The sequence below is a fragment of the Aedes aegypti genome, chromosome 1 (genome assembly GCF_002204515.2).
Source record: "Aedes aegypti strain LVP_AGWG chromosome 1, AaegL5.0 Primary Assembly, whole genome shotgun sequence".
NCBI classification, from domain to species: Eukaryota; Metazoa; Arthropoda; class Insecta; order Diptera; family Culicidae; genus Aedes; species Aedes aegypti.
The window spans coordinates 305,627,196-305,643,878 of record NC_035107.1 but is presented as its reverse complement, the minus strand read 5'-3'; the positions used below and the strand labels follow the sequence as shown (position 1 = coordinate 305,643,878).

General features: G+C 46.2%; 1 protein-coding gene across 2 annotated transcripts in view; it reads left to right on the top strand.

The window, feature by feature from the left end:
- LOC5576139 (thyroid receptor-interacting protein 11) overlaps positions 1 to 16,683 on the top strand; it is a 218,849-nt gene that overhangs the window by 187,033 nt on the left and 15,133 nt on the right. For both annotated transcript variants that reach the window (XM_021838431.1, XM_021838432.1), the window contains 3 exons: positions 738 to 2,789; positions 3,495 to 4,051; positions 4,325 to 4,488. In XM_021838431.1, coding sequence (XP_021694123.1) covers positions 738 to 2,789; positions 3,495 to 4,051; positions 4,325 to 4,488 — 2,773 coding nt within the window. The remainder of the gene's footprint in view (positions 1 to 737; positions 2,790 to 3,494; positions 4,052 to 4,324; positions 4,489 to 16,683) is intronic.

The window sequence follows — 16,683 nt, the reverse complement described above, 5'->3', positions numbered from 1 at the left end:
CTTCCTGAAGCCATCCCTCGAAGGCTTCCTGAAGCCATTCCAGGAGCGCTTCCTGTAGTCATCCCTGGAGGCTTTCTGAAACAATCTCTGGAGGGCTTGCTGAAGCAATCCATGTAGGGCTTCCTGAACCAATCCTTCAAGGGCTTCCAAAGCAATACCTGGAGAGCTTTCTAAAGCGGTCCCTGGATGGCTTTCTAAAGCAATTCTTGGAGGGCTTCCTGAAGCCATCCCTTGAAAGCTTCTTAAAGCAAATCTTAGAGGGCATTCTGAAGCAAACCCTGTAGAGCTTCCTGAAGCTTTTCCTAGAGGGCTTCCTAAAACCATCCTAGGATCTTCCTGAAGCCATCCCTGGTGAGCTTTCTAAAGCAATTCTTGAAGTGCTTCCTGAAGCCATCCCAGGAGGACTTCCTGAAGCCATCCCTGGAGAGCTTCCTGAAGCCATCCCTGTAGGGCTTGCTGAAGCCATCCCTGGAGGGCTTCCTGAAGCATTCCCTGGAGGGCTTCCTGAAGCCATCCTTGGAGGACGTCCTGAAGAAATTCCTGAAGGGCTTCCTGAAGCAATCCCTGGAGGGCTTCCTGAAGCAATTCCTGGTAGGCTTCCTGAAGCAATCCCTGGAGGGCTTCCAGCAATCTCTTGAAAGTTTCTTGAAGCAGTTCCTGACCATTTCGAATAATGGCCGCCTACTATCCTATTACATATTTTCTAACATAGTCTTCCTTTTCTTCTCTTCTTCCAGGTCGATCACCACCATGGCCCCAGCACATCAACAGCCATGCCCGGAGCAGCTCCGGCTCCCACGGCGTCCGCCCTCGAGGACAGCTGGTTCTGGGACCCGGAGCAGAACGTCTCATCCACATCGTCCTCGTCCAAAAAGGACGACGACAACGACTCGCCCCGGTCCGGGACGGATCTTACCACGATTCCCCTGGAAGCGCCGGCATCCGAGGGCGAGATCATCGAGCGGCTGCACCGTCAGCTCGGCGACATTCGCCATCAGCTGAAGAAGCAACAGCTGGAGAATGCTCTTCTGAACGAAAAGCTCACGCAGGTTAGTAACGAAAATCGGGAATTGAACGAGAATATCGAGGAACTCGATCGACAGCATGAAGTGGTGGTAGAGAACCTGTTGACCGCCAAGAAGGGACTGCTGGAGAAATGCAACCGACTGGAGGAGGATTTAAGGGTAATGCATGGCGAAGCCGCTGTGACGAAGGAGCTAGATGAGCTCAAAGTCAGATACAACAAACTGGAGCAAAGCTATGTAGGATCGTGCCAGGAAAGCGTTCGACTGAAGGCCGAACTGGAGAAGGTTGTCGTTGAAAACGTAGAAACCGTAGCGGCATTGGAAAGGAAACTAGAAGATCTACAACAGAAGTTGGATCAATCAGAGCAACGGCTCCGAACGGAGACGATGGAAGCTCAACAGCGAGCCAACGTCGCCGTCACGGAAACGATAGAACTGGAACAGTTCCTGGCGGCGCTAAAAGACGACAACGAGTACATCAAAACCGAACTGGAAGAAACCCGGACCCGGTGTGAGCAGCTCGAGTCGGAAAACATCCACCAGAAAGCCGAGCTAGACGAACTGAGGCAGAAAGCCGAAGAGGAAGCCTTCGTGGCATTGGCGCCTAAGGAGGACGACCAAGCGGAGATCGAAGAGCTGCGCCGGACGATCGAACAGCTGCGATCGGAATCGGACCGATGGAAAACCGATTGCGACCGGCTCCAGGAGGATAATCTTGCTTTGCAGAAGCTCGAGAAGAACCTCCAGGCGCAACTTGGCGAACAGAAGCAACTGCTCAAGCGATCCGAACAACAAACTCTCCACGAAGCGCAAATTCAGCAGCTACAGCAAGAAGTAAGCGAACTGCAGAATGAGCTCAAGAGCGTCATCATCGACAACTCGGTACAACTGGACGCCAAGGAAAGAGAATGGCAGGACAAGCTCAACTTCCTGAAAGCGGAGAACAACCGCATCCAGCACGGCAAGGATACGCTCGAAGCCGACCTGCTGGAGTACGAGAAGGAGTGCTCCAATCTGATGAAGAACAACGACGTGCTGATTGCGGAGATCGACCAGCTGAAGTGCAAGAAGCTTGAGACGATCAACGAGAATGCCGAGGACAGCATCGTGATCCTGGAGAAGCAACTGGAGGATTGCAGCCGGTTGAACAAAAGTCTGGACGATGAGTACAAGGAGATGAACAAGAAACTCGAGGAGGTTCTCGAGGAGCGGGAAGAACTCGAGATGAAGGTTGAAAGCTTACAGAAAGCGTTGGACGAAAAGAGTAAAACTGTGAAGGATCTTCAGCTGTCGGTGGAAACACTGGAAAGCGAAAAGAGCAGTCTACTGTTTGAGATTAACGAGACACAATCGCGGGAACCGCCTTCAGAGCTATCCAGCGAACTCGAGAAGTACAAGTCGAAAACGGAGAGTCTGCAAGCGCAGCTGACCACCATCAACGAGGATCACGCGAGTCTGGTGTTGAAGTTGCAGCAACTGCAGCAGAAGTCGGTGGAGAATGTGAAGACATCGGAGGGCAGGATAGCCGAGCTGGGCAAGTCGCTGGAGGCGAAGGAAGCTGTGATCGTGCAACTACAACAGGAGTTGGAGCGGCGAAGTGAAGAGGTGGAAACGTTGAAAATTACCAGTGAGAACGAAGTTCAAGAGGAGTTGAAAGTTTTGCGGGAGCGATTGGAAGCTGAGTCGACGAAGTCTACGGCGTTGGCCGTGGAGAAAGATGAGCTTGAACAACAGTTGACGAGGAAGCTGGAGGAGATGGATGAGGTAAGAGGTTGTGAAGATTTTGACGAAAATACAATACCTGGGGATTGACAATCTCAATAGAGAAGAGACTTCATAAGCTAAATTAAATTGAAATCAAGATCAAATCGAAATTGCAACGAAATCGAAATCAAAACGAAATCGAATTGAAATCTTATTGAAATTGAATCGACATCGAATCGAAATCGAGTCAACATCTTATCGAAATCGAATTGAAATCGAATCGAAATCAAATCGAAATCGAATCGAAATCGAATCGAAATCGAATGGAAATCCAATAGAAATCAAATTCTAATTGAAAACTAGTCGAATTAGAATCGAAATCGAATCGAAATTGATTCGAAATCGAATCGAAATTAAATCGAAATCGAATCAAAATCGAATCGAAATCGAATCGAAATCGAATGGAAATCCAATAGAAATCAAATTCTAATTGAAAACTAGTCGAATTAGAATCGAAATCGAATCGAAATTGAATCGAAATTGAATCGAAATCGAATCGAAATCGAATCGAAATTGAATCGAAATCGAATCAAAATCGAATCGAAATCGAATCGAAATCGAATCGAATTGAAACCGAATCGAAATTTTAATCGAAATCGAATCGAAATGGAATTGAAGTCGGATTGAAATCGAATCGAAATCGAATTGATATTGAATCGAAATCCAATGAAAATCGACTAATTTGCAACAAAATCCTTCTATTAGATGAACCGTGTGAAGCAGGCAGAACTCAGCCAAACGGTCGAAACGCTGACCCAACAGAAGGATAATCTGGTTCAGCTGATCACCGCCAAGCACAACGAGAATGTCCAATACCACGGGGAGATTCAACGGCTCAGTCAACTACTACAAGCAGAGCTTGCAGCAAAGACAGAAGCCAAAGCACCTGCGGAATGTACAGATTGTCCAACTCTACGAGAGAAGCTCGCATCCCTCGAGCAGCAAACCAAGAAGCTGGAAGACTTCGACAAGATGGCCGATCAGATCCAATTCCTGCGGGAAAAGTCCGAAATTCTCACAAACAACCTGCTGATCGAGCAGAACAACCAGAAGGTGCTGCAGCAGGAGAAGCAGGAGGCGATCGAGCAGAAGAACAACCTGGCCAAAGACTTGGACCGGCTGCGGCAGCACTTGCTGGAAACGGAGGAAGCTCACACCCAGGAAACGGTCGAACTGCAGCAGCGCTACGAGGAAACCAAGCGGAAGCTGCAAGCCCTGGAGGATGACGTGAAGAAGTCGACCAATGCGCTTACGTCGGCGAGGTGAGTTGTGCGATTTTTTTTTATTTGTTCGATTCTAACCTCAATTTTTTGAGCAGTGCGCGCGAGCGCCCGTCAATCCAAGCTAGCCTTGAAAACGCCTTCGGCGCTTTGTCATGGCTACTTTGATTGCGTTTCCATGCACACATGGGAAACTGATTGCGGGACTGGCAGCAGCATTGTTTGTACTTCGTCTCTCCCGGTTCTATGAGCTAATCATTCGTCTTTGCTCACGAATAATTGTTTTTTATTCTGTTTTCGCCTTCTTGGACGCAGCATTCGGGCCAATCAGCACGCCGAAACGCTGCAGGCGCAGTATCACCTGTTGCAGCAGCAGCGGGACGAGCTGGTGGCGAAGCTGAACACGGCCGACGACCGCGACCACAAGAATCAGGCCTCGCTGACGAATCTGCAGTGCGCGCTGGAGCAGTTCCAGATAAGTGAGTATACAAACATTTTGTGATTATCATTTTTGAATACGTCTGGTATAATAGGTTATGGGCCCAGACGGTAGGGTTTTGTGGGGCTTCGCTTCTTCATAGTATGTATCGTTGTCATTGATAGAAGGTGAGCATACACGGAAGAAAAATCTGTGGTAAAAATTACTTTTTTAGCTGACTATGCCCATTCTTAAAACTATCATGGAATTTCAGAGAAAATTACTATGTTTGTAGTACATCCCACCCACCTTTCTGGAACATTTGACAGAAATCTTTTTATGCGCATTTGTGGTCTGCTTAAAAATGGTCGGTGCGAGCGCTTAAGTTAACCCCCTAAAATGGTAATTTCTACGCAATCTATGAAAGGCTTCCTGAAGTAATCTCTGGAGGGCTTTCTGAAGGAATCACAGAAGGGTTTCTTGGATGAATCCATAAAAGGCTTCCTGGAGGAATCCCAAAAGGGCTTCTTGGAGAAATCCCGGAAAGGCTTCCTGGAGGGATTCCAGAAAGGCTTCATGGAGAGGTTTCAGAAGGGATTCCTTGAGGGATTCCAGAAGAGCTACCTGAAGGAATCTCAAAAGGACTCCTGGAAGAATCCCAGGAGGGTTTCCTAGAGAAATCCCAAAAGGTTTTCTGGAGGAATCTCAGAGGGTTTCTTGAAGCATCCCCAGAAGTGCTTCCTGGAGGAATTCTAGAAGGGTCTCCTGGAACAATCCCAGAAGAGCTTCCTGGATAGAACTCAGAAGGGCTACTCGGAGGAATCTCAGAAAGGCTGCTTGAAGCTTCGTAAAGCAATCTCTGGAGGGTCCTGAAACAATTCCTGAACAGCTTTCTGAAACACTTTCTGGAGAGCTTCCTGAAGCAATCCTTGGAGGGCTTCCTTATCCGTGGAGGGCTTCCTGAAGCAATCCTTGAAGGGCTTTCTGAAGCAATTCCTAGAGAAATCCCTGGAGGGCTCCGACGCGGAAGTTCGGACTAGATTGCTGAGCAGGGTCAAAGAGCGAACCGACATCACCTTGGAGCAAATATCGGATGACGTCTCCTCAGCATCAAACACGACACAGCAATGATTGAGGCAGGGCAACATTCAGCAGTAGTGCAAGCAGTCAAGAGCAAGCATCACGTCGGGAAGGCGTGCGTCTCGATACGAACGGCGTTCTCTTGTTTCGGAAATTTTTCCGGGTCAAATAAAGCCACCGGAACAGGTCCAGGTTCGCCATGTTGGAGCTGTGGTCCCATACACTACTCCAAGGATTGTCCCTTCAAGAAGCATCAATGTCGGGAGTGCAGACAAGTCGGTCACAAAGACGGATACTGCTCTAGCGAAAGGAAGGCAAGAAGTCAACGATCTCCGAACAAGCGATTTTCTCCAAGGAAAACCAAGAGTGTCGTGATGTAGAACGTGAAGAAGAGAAGCAGATTTGTGAGTGCGCTGGTCGGCAGATCAATCTTCAACTAGATACGACATCGGACATCAGCATAATCTCCGAGAAGACTTGGCGTAGGATCGGCCGTCCCACGTCCAGTCCATGTGGCTTGTACGACGCCCTACAGCCGCACCAGTATCCTCTCCCGCTGCCACAGGACATCTTCGCGAAACTGGCCAATTGTAAGGTTGCGAAACCATTCAAGCATTCGAAGCTCAAAGAGAGCGTTAAGACGAGAAGCATCCACACGGTTCGCACCATCGGAAGCAAGCGGAAGTTCATCCCGGTCGAGCTCAACGGTGTAGCCAGTCAAGCTTCAGAACGACTCGGCGTCCGACATCACCATCGTATCGAGAGATACTTGGATCAACATCGGACAGCCAGCCGCTCAACCGACGGAAGAATCTGCTACCACGGCTTCTGGTGGCAACCTCAATCTTCTCGCCGAGTTCCAAGCCAAGATGACCATCAAGAATGTTACTCAAAGCGGTCTCCAACAGCGCAGGACTCAACGTTCTTGGAATCTAGACTATGGATCTGTTCGATCTATGGTCCGTACCGATCACCAGATTGGTCAACGCAGTGCACCATCGTCCCGACCAACATTCCGATCAGTACGTCAGTCAACTCAAGCAGCACTTCCCGGAGGTATTCCGAAATACGCTGGGTAAGTGCACCAAAGCGCAAGTAAAACTATACTTGGAGCCTGACGCACGTCTTTCCTATTGCCCGATGCGACCAGTGGCGTACGCTGCACTCCTCAATGTAGATGCAGAACTCGAAAGGCTCCAGAAGAACGGTATCATTTCTCCGGTTCAACTCTCGAACTGGGCAGCTCCAATAGTCGTCGTGCGCAAGACGGATGACATATAAGTCCCCGTGTGTGGTGATTATTCGACGAGGTTGAACAACGCGCTAGAATGTGATCGCCATCCACTGCCTCATCCTGATGACCTCTTTGCGGAACTAGCTGGGGCACGTTACTTCACACATCTCGACTTATCCGACGCTTACCTGCAGGTCGAGGTGGAGGAGGAATCGCGAAAACTGCTCACCGTGAACACTCATCGTGGCCTTTTCCTTCATAACCGACTGCTAAAGAAGCTACGGGCACTCTTGGACAATCTGCTCAAGAAGGATGCCCGCTGGAATTGAACCAACGATTGCCAGCAATCCTTCGATCAGTTCAAGGCAATTCTCCTCTCCGATCTGCTGCTTACCCACAACGACCCTTCCGAGGAGATCATTGTCACAGCAGATGTATGTCGAAGTACGGTCTTGGCGCAGTCATCATGCAGCGGTTCCCGACCGCTGAGGTGAAGGCAATCGCTCATGCCTCTCGTTCACTGACACCAGCAGAGATGAACTACGGCCAAGCGGAAGAGGAAGCATTGGCCCTGATTTTCGCAGTCACTCGGACGCCACTTTCCCCTTCAGACCGACAGGTTTTCGGTTCAAAGAAGGGGATTCCGGTATGCTGTAAGACTTCGACATCAAGCACAACGAACTTCAGCTACGCTGTCGTACCCGATTGATGTCAGCGCAACATAGATTAGATGAAGATTACGTGATAGCGCCCGTGCACGTCGAATCTGAAACAAAAGCAATTCTCGACGACACCATCAGCAACCTTCCAGTCACGCACCAGATGATAGTGGTTGAAACGCGAAACGCAGGTGGTGAACTTTCTTCAAGAAGGTTGGCCGGGCCATGTGAAGCAAATTGAAGATCCTGACGTCAAGAAGTACTTCGCTAGACGAGATAGACTTCAAATCCTCTACCACTGGCGAACGAATCGTCGTGCCACTCGAATTCCGCAAACGGAATATTCGATAGCTACATCGTGGACACCAAGTAATGGACCGGATCATGGATGCCTACTCCAAGTGGCCCGAAATTTTCCGTACGCGATCCATCACCACAACTGCGACGTTGGATATGCTACGTGAGACGTTTTCCCGTTTCGTCAACGCGGATAATTTAGTCTCGGACAACGGCACACAATTCACCAGTCTGCAGTTTCAGCAGCATTGCAGCAAAAATGGTATTGCTAACCTTCGCACTGTTCCTTACTACCTGTAGGGATTGAGAGGGGTATCAGAGAAGATATAAATTAAGCAAAAGGGCATATAGTTTCAGTAACAAGGAAAAACTAAGCTAACGAGAAGAGACGAATGACACGTCAGTCTTGTAAAGTGTTTTGAGCGATGAGGTTGTGCTGGGCTTGCTCCTGCTGCAATTCGGCTGATCGAGGCATTAGCTTTGCATGTACCGGTTCCTCCCTCCGGACACTACAATGGCACAGTTGGTAAGTGTATTGTGCGCATTTGAAGCCTCGGCCTGGAACGGAAGACAAAAGGATTTGAGTCGATGCTGATTGTTTTTTTTTTTCGTTTAGTTTGAGTCGGAAGTTTACTGGATGGCAAGCGGTGAAAATTGAAATGTTCTCGGTTTTGTTTGGCGTTGCCGTGTGATGTGAAGATATGTTGATATAGTAAGAAGAAATAGTGACGTCATATTGTTGATTGTTTTGATGGAGTTTGGAGGATACGATTAATGTACTTTTAGATTTGTTTTTCTTGTTGCTTATAACGAATTTAAATGTTGGATAAGATATTAATTTGTTTATGTGTATGAATGAGACCAGTATTAATCAGTGTGATATAAATAACCAACTTGGAACATGGTCGGAAAATAGTATTGTGCGAAACCTCCAGATAAAATCCCGGGATCTAAAAAATCCCGAATCCCGGGATATTTTCGAAAATCCCGGGATTTCCCGAAATTGCATGTTGAACTAGAAAATACTGTTGATTTTTTTTTCAAATAATGGCACAGAACAAGCCGCATGTTTTTCCGGTGACTCTTGATACAGGAATGTATTTTAGTTATTGCATTTAGCTTACTCAATCAGCGTTTTTATTGAGGTTTATGGCCACTTATGCTTGAACTTGTTTGTTTTTCTGGTATGTTAGTTACGTAATGTCCAATAAACTATAGTTTATTGACATTACGTAATAGTTTGTTCCATAAGCCAATAAATTCTTTGGTGCTTTAATAATTCATCATATTAAAATTTTATTGATGCCATTTTATCTTTCCGCACCCGTTTTAGTTTACCCGGTGTACCTTACAATTTTCCAGGACGAACATGCCTGTGTTTGTCATGCCAATTTCAAATCATGAAGATTCCATTTGACACAACAATGTAAATAAGTGGCATAATGAGAGTAGATTTTAAAAAATATGATAAAATTTCAGAGTGATTGGTATCACCTATACTATACCTTATGCATCACAATTGATTTTCGTTTCAAATTAACTATAATAAATGTCCGTTGAGTTCAACTGCAGATAGGTGAAATATTGATGAATGAAATCTAAGACAGCATTGTTTTTGTCTTTTATATTGCGGTTATTTTGAAAAATGTCCGTTCTGCGGTAGCCGTCAAGTTTTACCGCATCTGTCAGAGTTCTACCGCAGGCTTGAAAATCATTGTATCATTGAACGAAACCATCTAATCAAAGTCTGCTTTGATCAAAGTCAAAGTCATCAAAGTCAGAAATCAAAGTCTCCAAAGCTTTGGAGAACAGCAGAAAACAACAGTCATTAGCGTGGTTTCCAAGGTTCATCGTTGCCGGTCAATGATGCTTTTTGAAAATTAGCAATTTGACAGCTGCGGTAGCTTTCTGTTCAACCGTAGAACGGAAAGTTATCTATGAAATTGCAATATATCAACTTAACCTTCGAAAACAGGTTCGGGTATTGTGAAACTGCTTTAAAAAACTAAACAAAGCTTCAAAACGCGCTCTGCTCGTTCTATAGTCGTTTTGGAAGCATTTGTCCCGGGATCCCGGGAAATCCCGGGATTTTTAAAAATAAAATCCCGAATCCCGGGATTTTTTCGAGTCCGGGAAACAAGACCCTCTAGGTGAAATACATCAAGGCAGTGCATGAACTTCCCTGAGAGGATAAATCAATTCCCCCGAGAGGGTAAGTCAATTCCCCCGAGAGGGTAAATCAATTCCCCCGAGAGGGTAAAGCAATTCCCCCGAGAGGATAAATTAATTCCCCCGAGAGGGTAAAGTAATTCCCCTGAGAGGGTAAGTCAATTCCCCCGAGAGGGTAAAGTTATCCCCCCGAGAGGGTAAAGCAATTCCCCTGAGAGGGTAAGTCAATTCCCCCGAGAGGGTAAAGAATGAGGAATGAGGTGTAAGGAATTAGGAGTAAGGAATAAGGAGTGAGAAATGAGGTGTGATGAATGTGAAATGAGGAGTGAGGAATGAGTATTGAGATATGAGGAACGAGGTATGAGGCAGTGACAAGTGAGGAATGATGAATAAGGAATGAGAAGTAAGGAGTGATAAATGGGGAGTACGAAATGAAGAATGAGAAGTGAAGAATGAGGAGTGAAAAGGAAGGAATGAGAAATGGGGAGTGAGGAATAAGGATTGAGAAGTGAGGAATGAGGAATAAGGAATGATAAGTAAGGATTGTGATATGAAGAGTGAAAATGAGAAGTAAATACAGAGGAATGAGGAGTGATTAGTCAGGAATGAGGAATAAGGAGTGGTAAGTGAAGAATGAGGAATGAGGAGTGACGAATTAGGAGTGAGGAATGAAGTGTGAGGAGTGAGGTACGAGGAGTGAGGAGTGACGAATAAGAAATTAGGAATGAGGAGTGAGGAATAAGGAGTAAATAATGAGGCATGAGGAGTGAGAAGTGATGAATGATGAACGAGATGTAAAGAGTGAGATGTGAGAAATGAGCAGACGAGTGAGCACTAGAAGATGAGGAATGGGGAGTACGAAATGAAGAATGAGAAGTGAGGAATGAGAAATGGGGAGTAATGAATCAGGATTTAGAAGTGAGGAATGAGGAATAAGGGTAAAGAATGAGGAATAAAGAGTGATCAGTAAGGATTGTGATATGAGGAGTGAGAAATGAGAAGTAAATACAGAGGAATGAGGAGTGATTAGTCAGGATTGAGGAATAAGAAGTGAGAAGTGAAGAATGAGGAATGAGGAGTGAGGAATGAAGTGTGAAGAGTGAGGGGTGACGATGAAGAAATTAGGAATGAGGAGTGAGGAATGAGGAGTAAAAAATGAGGAATGAGGAGTGAGAAGTGATGAATGATGAACGAGGAGTAAAGAGTGAGATGTGAGAAATTAGCAAAGACGAGTGAGCACTAGAAGATGAGGAATGAGGAGTGAAAAGTGAGGAATGAGAAATGGGGAGTAAGGAATAAGGATTGAGAAATGAGGAATGAGGAATAAGGGTAAAGAATGAGAAATAAGGAGTGAAAAGTAAGGATTGTGATATGAGGAGTGAGAAATGAGAAAAAAATACAGGGGAATGAGGAGGGATTAGTCAGGAATGAGGAATAAGGAGTGAGAAGTGAAGAATGAGGAATGAGGAGTCAGGATTTAGTAGTGAGGAATGAAGTGTGAGGAGTGAGATACGAGGAGTGAGGAGTGTAGAATTATAAATTAGGAATGAGGAGTAAAGAATGAGGAATAAGGAGTGAGAAGTGATGAATTATGAACGAGGAGTAAAGAGTGAGATGTGAGAAATGAGCAAAGACGAGTGAGCACTAGAAGATGAGGAATGAGGAGTGAAAAGTAAGAAACAAGGAATGAGGAGTAAAGAATGAGGAATGATGATTATGATGAATGAGGAACAAGGAGTGAGTGTAGAGTAGAATATGAGAAATGACGAGTGAGAAGCAAGGAATGTGAAATAAGAAGTAAGGAATGTGAAATGAGGAGTGAGGATTGAAGAGTGAGAAGTGAGGAATAAGGAGTGAGGAATGAGGAATTAGAAGTGAAGAGTGAGGATGAGGAATGAGGAATAAGAAGTAAAGAGCGAGGAGTGAGGAATGACGAACAAGAATTTAGGAATGAGGAACGAGGAATGAGGAGTGAGAAGTGAGGAATGAGGAGTGAGAAATGAGGAATAAGAAAAGAGTAGTGAAGAATGAGAAGTAAGGCATAAGGAATGCAGAATGAGGAGTTGGGAATGAAAAGTCAGGACCAAGGAATGAAAAATGAGCAGTAAGTCATAAGAAGTGAGGAGTTAAAAGTGAGAAGTGAGAAATGAGAAACGAGGAATGAGGAAAGAAGAATAAGGAACCAGAATTGAGGAGTAAGGAATTAGGAGTAAAAAATGAGGAATGATGAATGAGGAGTAAGGGTTCATTCAAATATTACGTAACGCAAAATTTGCTAATTTTAGACCCCCTCCCTCCCCCACGTAACAGCTTTTGTATGGACAATTTTAAATTTTTGTATGGACCGTAACACTATGCTAGACTCCCTCCCTCCCCCTGTTGCGTTACGTAATATTTGAACGATCCCTAAGGAGTGAGCAGTAAAGACTGAAGAATGAGCAAAGAGAAGTAGTAATGAGGAAAGGGTGAGGAGTGAAAAGTGAGAAATAAGGAATGAGAAGTAAGGAATTAGGAATGCGGAATGAGGAGTGAGAAGTGAGATATGATGAATGAGGATTAAGGAATGATGAATGAGGATTGAAGAATGAGGAGTTAGGAATAAGAAATGAGTAGCGAGAGATGAGTAATGAGAAGTGAGGATTGAACAGTGAAAAGTGAGGAATGAGGCGTAATAAGGAATGCGAAACGAGGAGTGAGAAATGAGGAATAAGGAGTGAGGAGCAAGAAATGAGGAGTGAGGAATTAGAAGTGAGGAATAATAAATGATGATGAGTGAGAAACAAGGAACGAGGCATGAGGAGTGAAGAGTGATGTATGATGCGTGAGGAGTTATGAGTGAGAAATATGGAATGATTAGTGAGGAATGATGATACATAATGAAAGATCTTTTTACAGGTCACACTCGATTATCCGGAGACTCGATTATCCGGCGACTCGAATATCCGGGATTCGATTATCCGGAATTTTAGACTCGATTATCCGGAATTTGTTTTTTAATATTTTTATTTTTCAGATTTTATGCATACAATTGATATAGTTTGGTATTGCAATATACAATATGAGTGGTTTTGCACTTTTAGACGTAGGTAAGAGAAGTGAGGTTTGAAAAAGGTTTTTTGTGTATGCTGGTCAAAAAATATTTTTCTTCTCAAGACCCCTAATGTTTCTAGAAATAATTCTAGCTAAGCCACTGCATCATATAAATTAAACAGCGAAAAAAAAGATAATATTTAAGTTCTTTTATCACAGATTGTAATTTTTCTCATAGTGATTCGATTATCCGGAGTGAAAAAAATCGATACTCCGGATAATCCGTGTATTATAAGAGAAGATCAGGAGGAGAATGTAGGGATTGAGAGGGGTATCAGAGAAGATATAAATTAAGCAAAAGGGCATATAGTTTCAGTAACAAGGAAAAACTAAGCTAACGAGAAGAGACGAATGACCCGTCAGTCTCGTAAAGTGTTTTGAGTGATGAAGTTGTGCTGGGCTTGCTCCTGCTGCAATTCGGCTGATCGAGGCATTAGCTTTGCATGTACCGGTTCCTCCCTCCGGACACTACACTACCCACAGTCCAACAGCCAAACGGAGCGATTCGTCGACTCCCTCAAGCGTGGTCTGAAGAAGCTCAGTAAGGGGGAAGACTCTGTAGCTCACTAGAGCACTTGCAGACATTCCTTTCCGTGTACCGTTCAGCGCCAAACCGAAACACATCACAGTCGGTGTCTCCGACAGAATCGTCTATCGTACGACAGGTACGTACTACGTTGGACCTTTTGGAGAAGCCTGATCCTGTAGCCTCGGCAGTCAATAACCACAAGCAGAATGCGGTTTCTTAGGCAGTCGAATATAACATGGTCCGATGTCTCCTCGATATTTGGACAGGCCGGACAGAGAATCTGCGTGTCCGAATCTGTGCAGATATTTCCGGAAGCATCTACGGCCTGACAAAAACTGGGTCAGGAAGATGTTAACTTCTCCATGTTTTCTCGTCGTCCACACCGACAAGAAATGAGCCTGTGGGTCCAACTTGCTTTCTCCTCTTATTCCACTCTTGCTGCCACCTCGCCATTGTATCCATTCTGATGGTATTCCTCACCTTCATTGTATAGTGGTAGCATGCGATGTCCTCAACCAGAGTGATGCAGATGGGGATCATTCCGGCGATAACGCACACTGCCTCCGACGATATAGTGCGGTAGGCACTCGCTACCCGTATAGCCATGAGCCGCAACCTACCTCCGTACCTCAGTTAGACGATGATACGGTCACCAGAAGACGCCTCGTACTGCTTCTTGGTCGTCCAATGTTGGGCATGATCCTAGCTACAGTGTTAGCTGCTTTCGCAGTCATAGTCTACGTGGCTGTTGAAGTTTAGCCTGTCGTCGACCATTATTTCAAGGTAGCTTAGAGAACGCTTAGATGAGATTGCGTGTCCTCCTACGTTGATCTCGAACCGCTGAACCGCCTTGCAGTTGCTGATCAGCACCACCTCCGTTTTGTGATGAGCCAACTGCAGCTTGAGTTCAGTCATCCACGGTTCAATGGTGTCTAGCGATTCCGCCGTCAGCATCTCCATCTCGCTAGTTATCGCAAGAACGACGTCATCTGCGAACCCGACGATCTCGACTCCATTCGACAATTGTAAGGTTAGCACTCCATCATACATCATATTCCATAGTGTTGGACCAAGTATGGATCCCTGTGGAACTCCTGCCGTTACTTCAATAGACATCCGTCCCTGGTTTGTGTCGTAAACCAGTACCTGGTTCAGAAAGTAACTTTGCATACACAGATATTCGGGAACACGCATTCTGTGTAGGACTGCAGCGATAGCCTCCCAACTGGCACTATTCAACGCGTTCTTGACGTCTATTGTTACCACTGCGCAGTATCGAATGCCTCTCCTCTTCTGCATGGACGCTTCCTCTGCGCACGTGATGACTGCCCGAATAGCATCCACCGTCGAAGTCTTTTACGGAATCCAAGCTGCCTTTTCGACAATCCGTTCTCGCCTTCCGTGTAGATCGTCAGCCTGCCGAGGATGACCTTCTCCAGTAGTTTACCAAGAGTATCCAGCACGCATATTGGACTATATGAAGCAGGATCTCCTAACGTTTTTTCCGGTTTTGGCAGCAACACCAGCTTCTGCACCTTCCATCTGTCTGGAAAGCAGCCTTCCGCTGGACACTTCTGCAACGCTGTCCTGAATATGTCTGGAAACGCCAGGATTGCTGCCCTTAGCGCTACGCTAGGAAAACCATTTGGTTAGAACGCGGCTCTGGCCAGCCGGTAGGTCACCTTACGCTCTTCCATGCTGGTTTCCGATCTAGCTCTCTGCACGCGTCTTCTGGCTCTCAAGCAGGCTGCACGGAGGGTGCTGAATCTGTCGTTCCACCAGTACGCAGGACGCCGCTGATTCCTTGGCTCCAATTTTCTCGGCATAGTTGCGTCACACGCGTCAGCTGTCAGCTCTCCTGCATTCATGTTTGGAGCGTCGCTTACCGCTCGGAGTGCTTCGACGAAAAGATCCTTGTCGAAATGCTTCTTCTTCCACCTACGTTCTCCATTCCTCCTCTGTCATACTGCACAACTTCTCTGGCCAACGCAGTAGTGGATCGCTTGATGGTAACTGTGGCGTATTCTTCACTAACTCTTCAGTTCATATTGGTGATCATCGACGGGCTGTAAAAGGTCACCCTACCGTCTTTGTGAAATGTGCTAGCGAGACCGTCGTTGCACAGCCTTACGTCGAGCTTCGCTAAAGCGTCCAGCAAACTGTATCCTCTTGCGTTTGATGCCCGGTGGCCGAAAACCATGCATCTGAATCATCTCTCCACCGAATTTGTCTCCCGGAAGATCAGTTTCAGCGGGCAGACCGATCATCCCTCCTTGATCTTACCAGCCTCGACGAGTTTTTTGGCTGCTGTGACTGGTATTCGGATCGTCGCTATTTGCATACCCCCGTACGCTCTCCTCAGCCGGATGGATGGTTGCATTGAGACAACAGTGCACCCCTCACGTCGTCTTCTGTTGTGATCTCGCCCAGTTCTCTACATTCGATCACTGCCTCCTGGGATAAGGCTCTCACACTTGTCTCGTTGCCCAGCAACTTCGCGACGAGCTCCCGACAAGCCGAACTCTTGATCGACGGATCTTTTTTGAGCTCAAAGAGCATATCACCTTTCTGGGTACGCCTGGTTCTCACCACGTTTTCACCCAGCTTTTTCAGCTCTGGAATCTTTCTCACTCTCCTGAGAATCGCCGCGTAGGTTGTCCTGTTACTTGCCTCAATGACAAGAGCATCGCCCTTGAACCACTCACGAGGTGACCGTCGCTTTTTTTTCTTCTTCGGTTTCTTTCTCTTTCTATTCTTCTCCTTATGTGCCGCATTCTTCTCCTTCTGGCTTTTCACGGTGCGCCATTCACTGCCGTTATTCTGCTCGCTGACGCACTCATTGTCGCTTCACTGCTTTTTAGGATCTTCCTGTTCTCTTGGTGTATCCTTCGATCGGATTGCTTCTAGGCGTCTCCTGTGAAACGGCTTTGTATTCACCGAAATCAATGCCTTTTCGGCTTTCTCCGCTCTAATCCGCAATCCCTTCGGTCCGGGTTCTGCGGCTGTAACGGTGGACTTGATGCTCGTCATCAGCTGCTTGATCCTGAAGTGGACATTGTTTTTGGTCTTGACGAATTCATAGAGTTCGTTGACCTTCCTCTTAACTTCCGACAACTCCGACTTCTCCTGCAGTCGGTCGTCTTGAACGGTGCTACATTCGGCTTCCTGAAGCCATTCCTGGAGGGTTTCCTGAAGCAA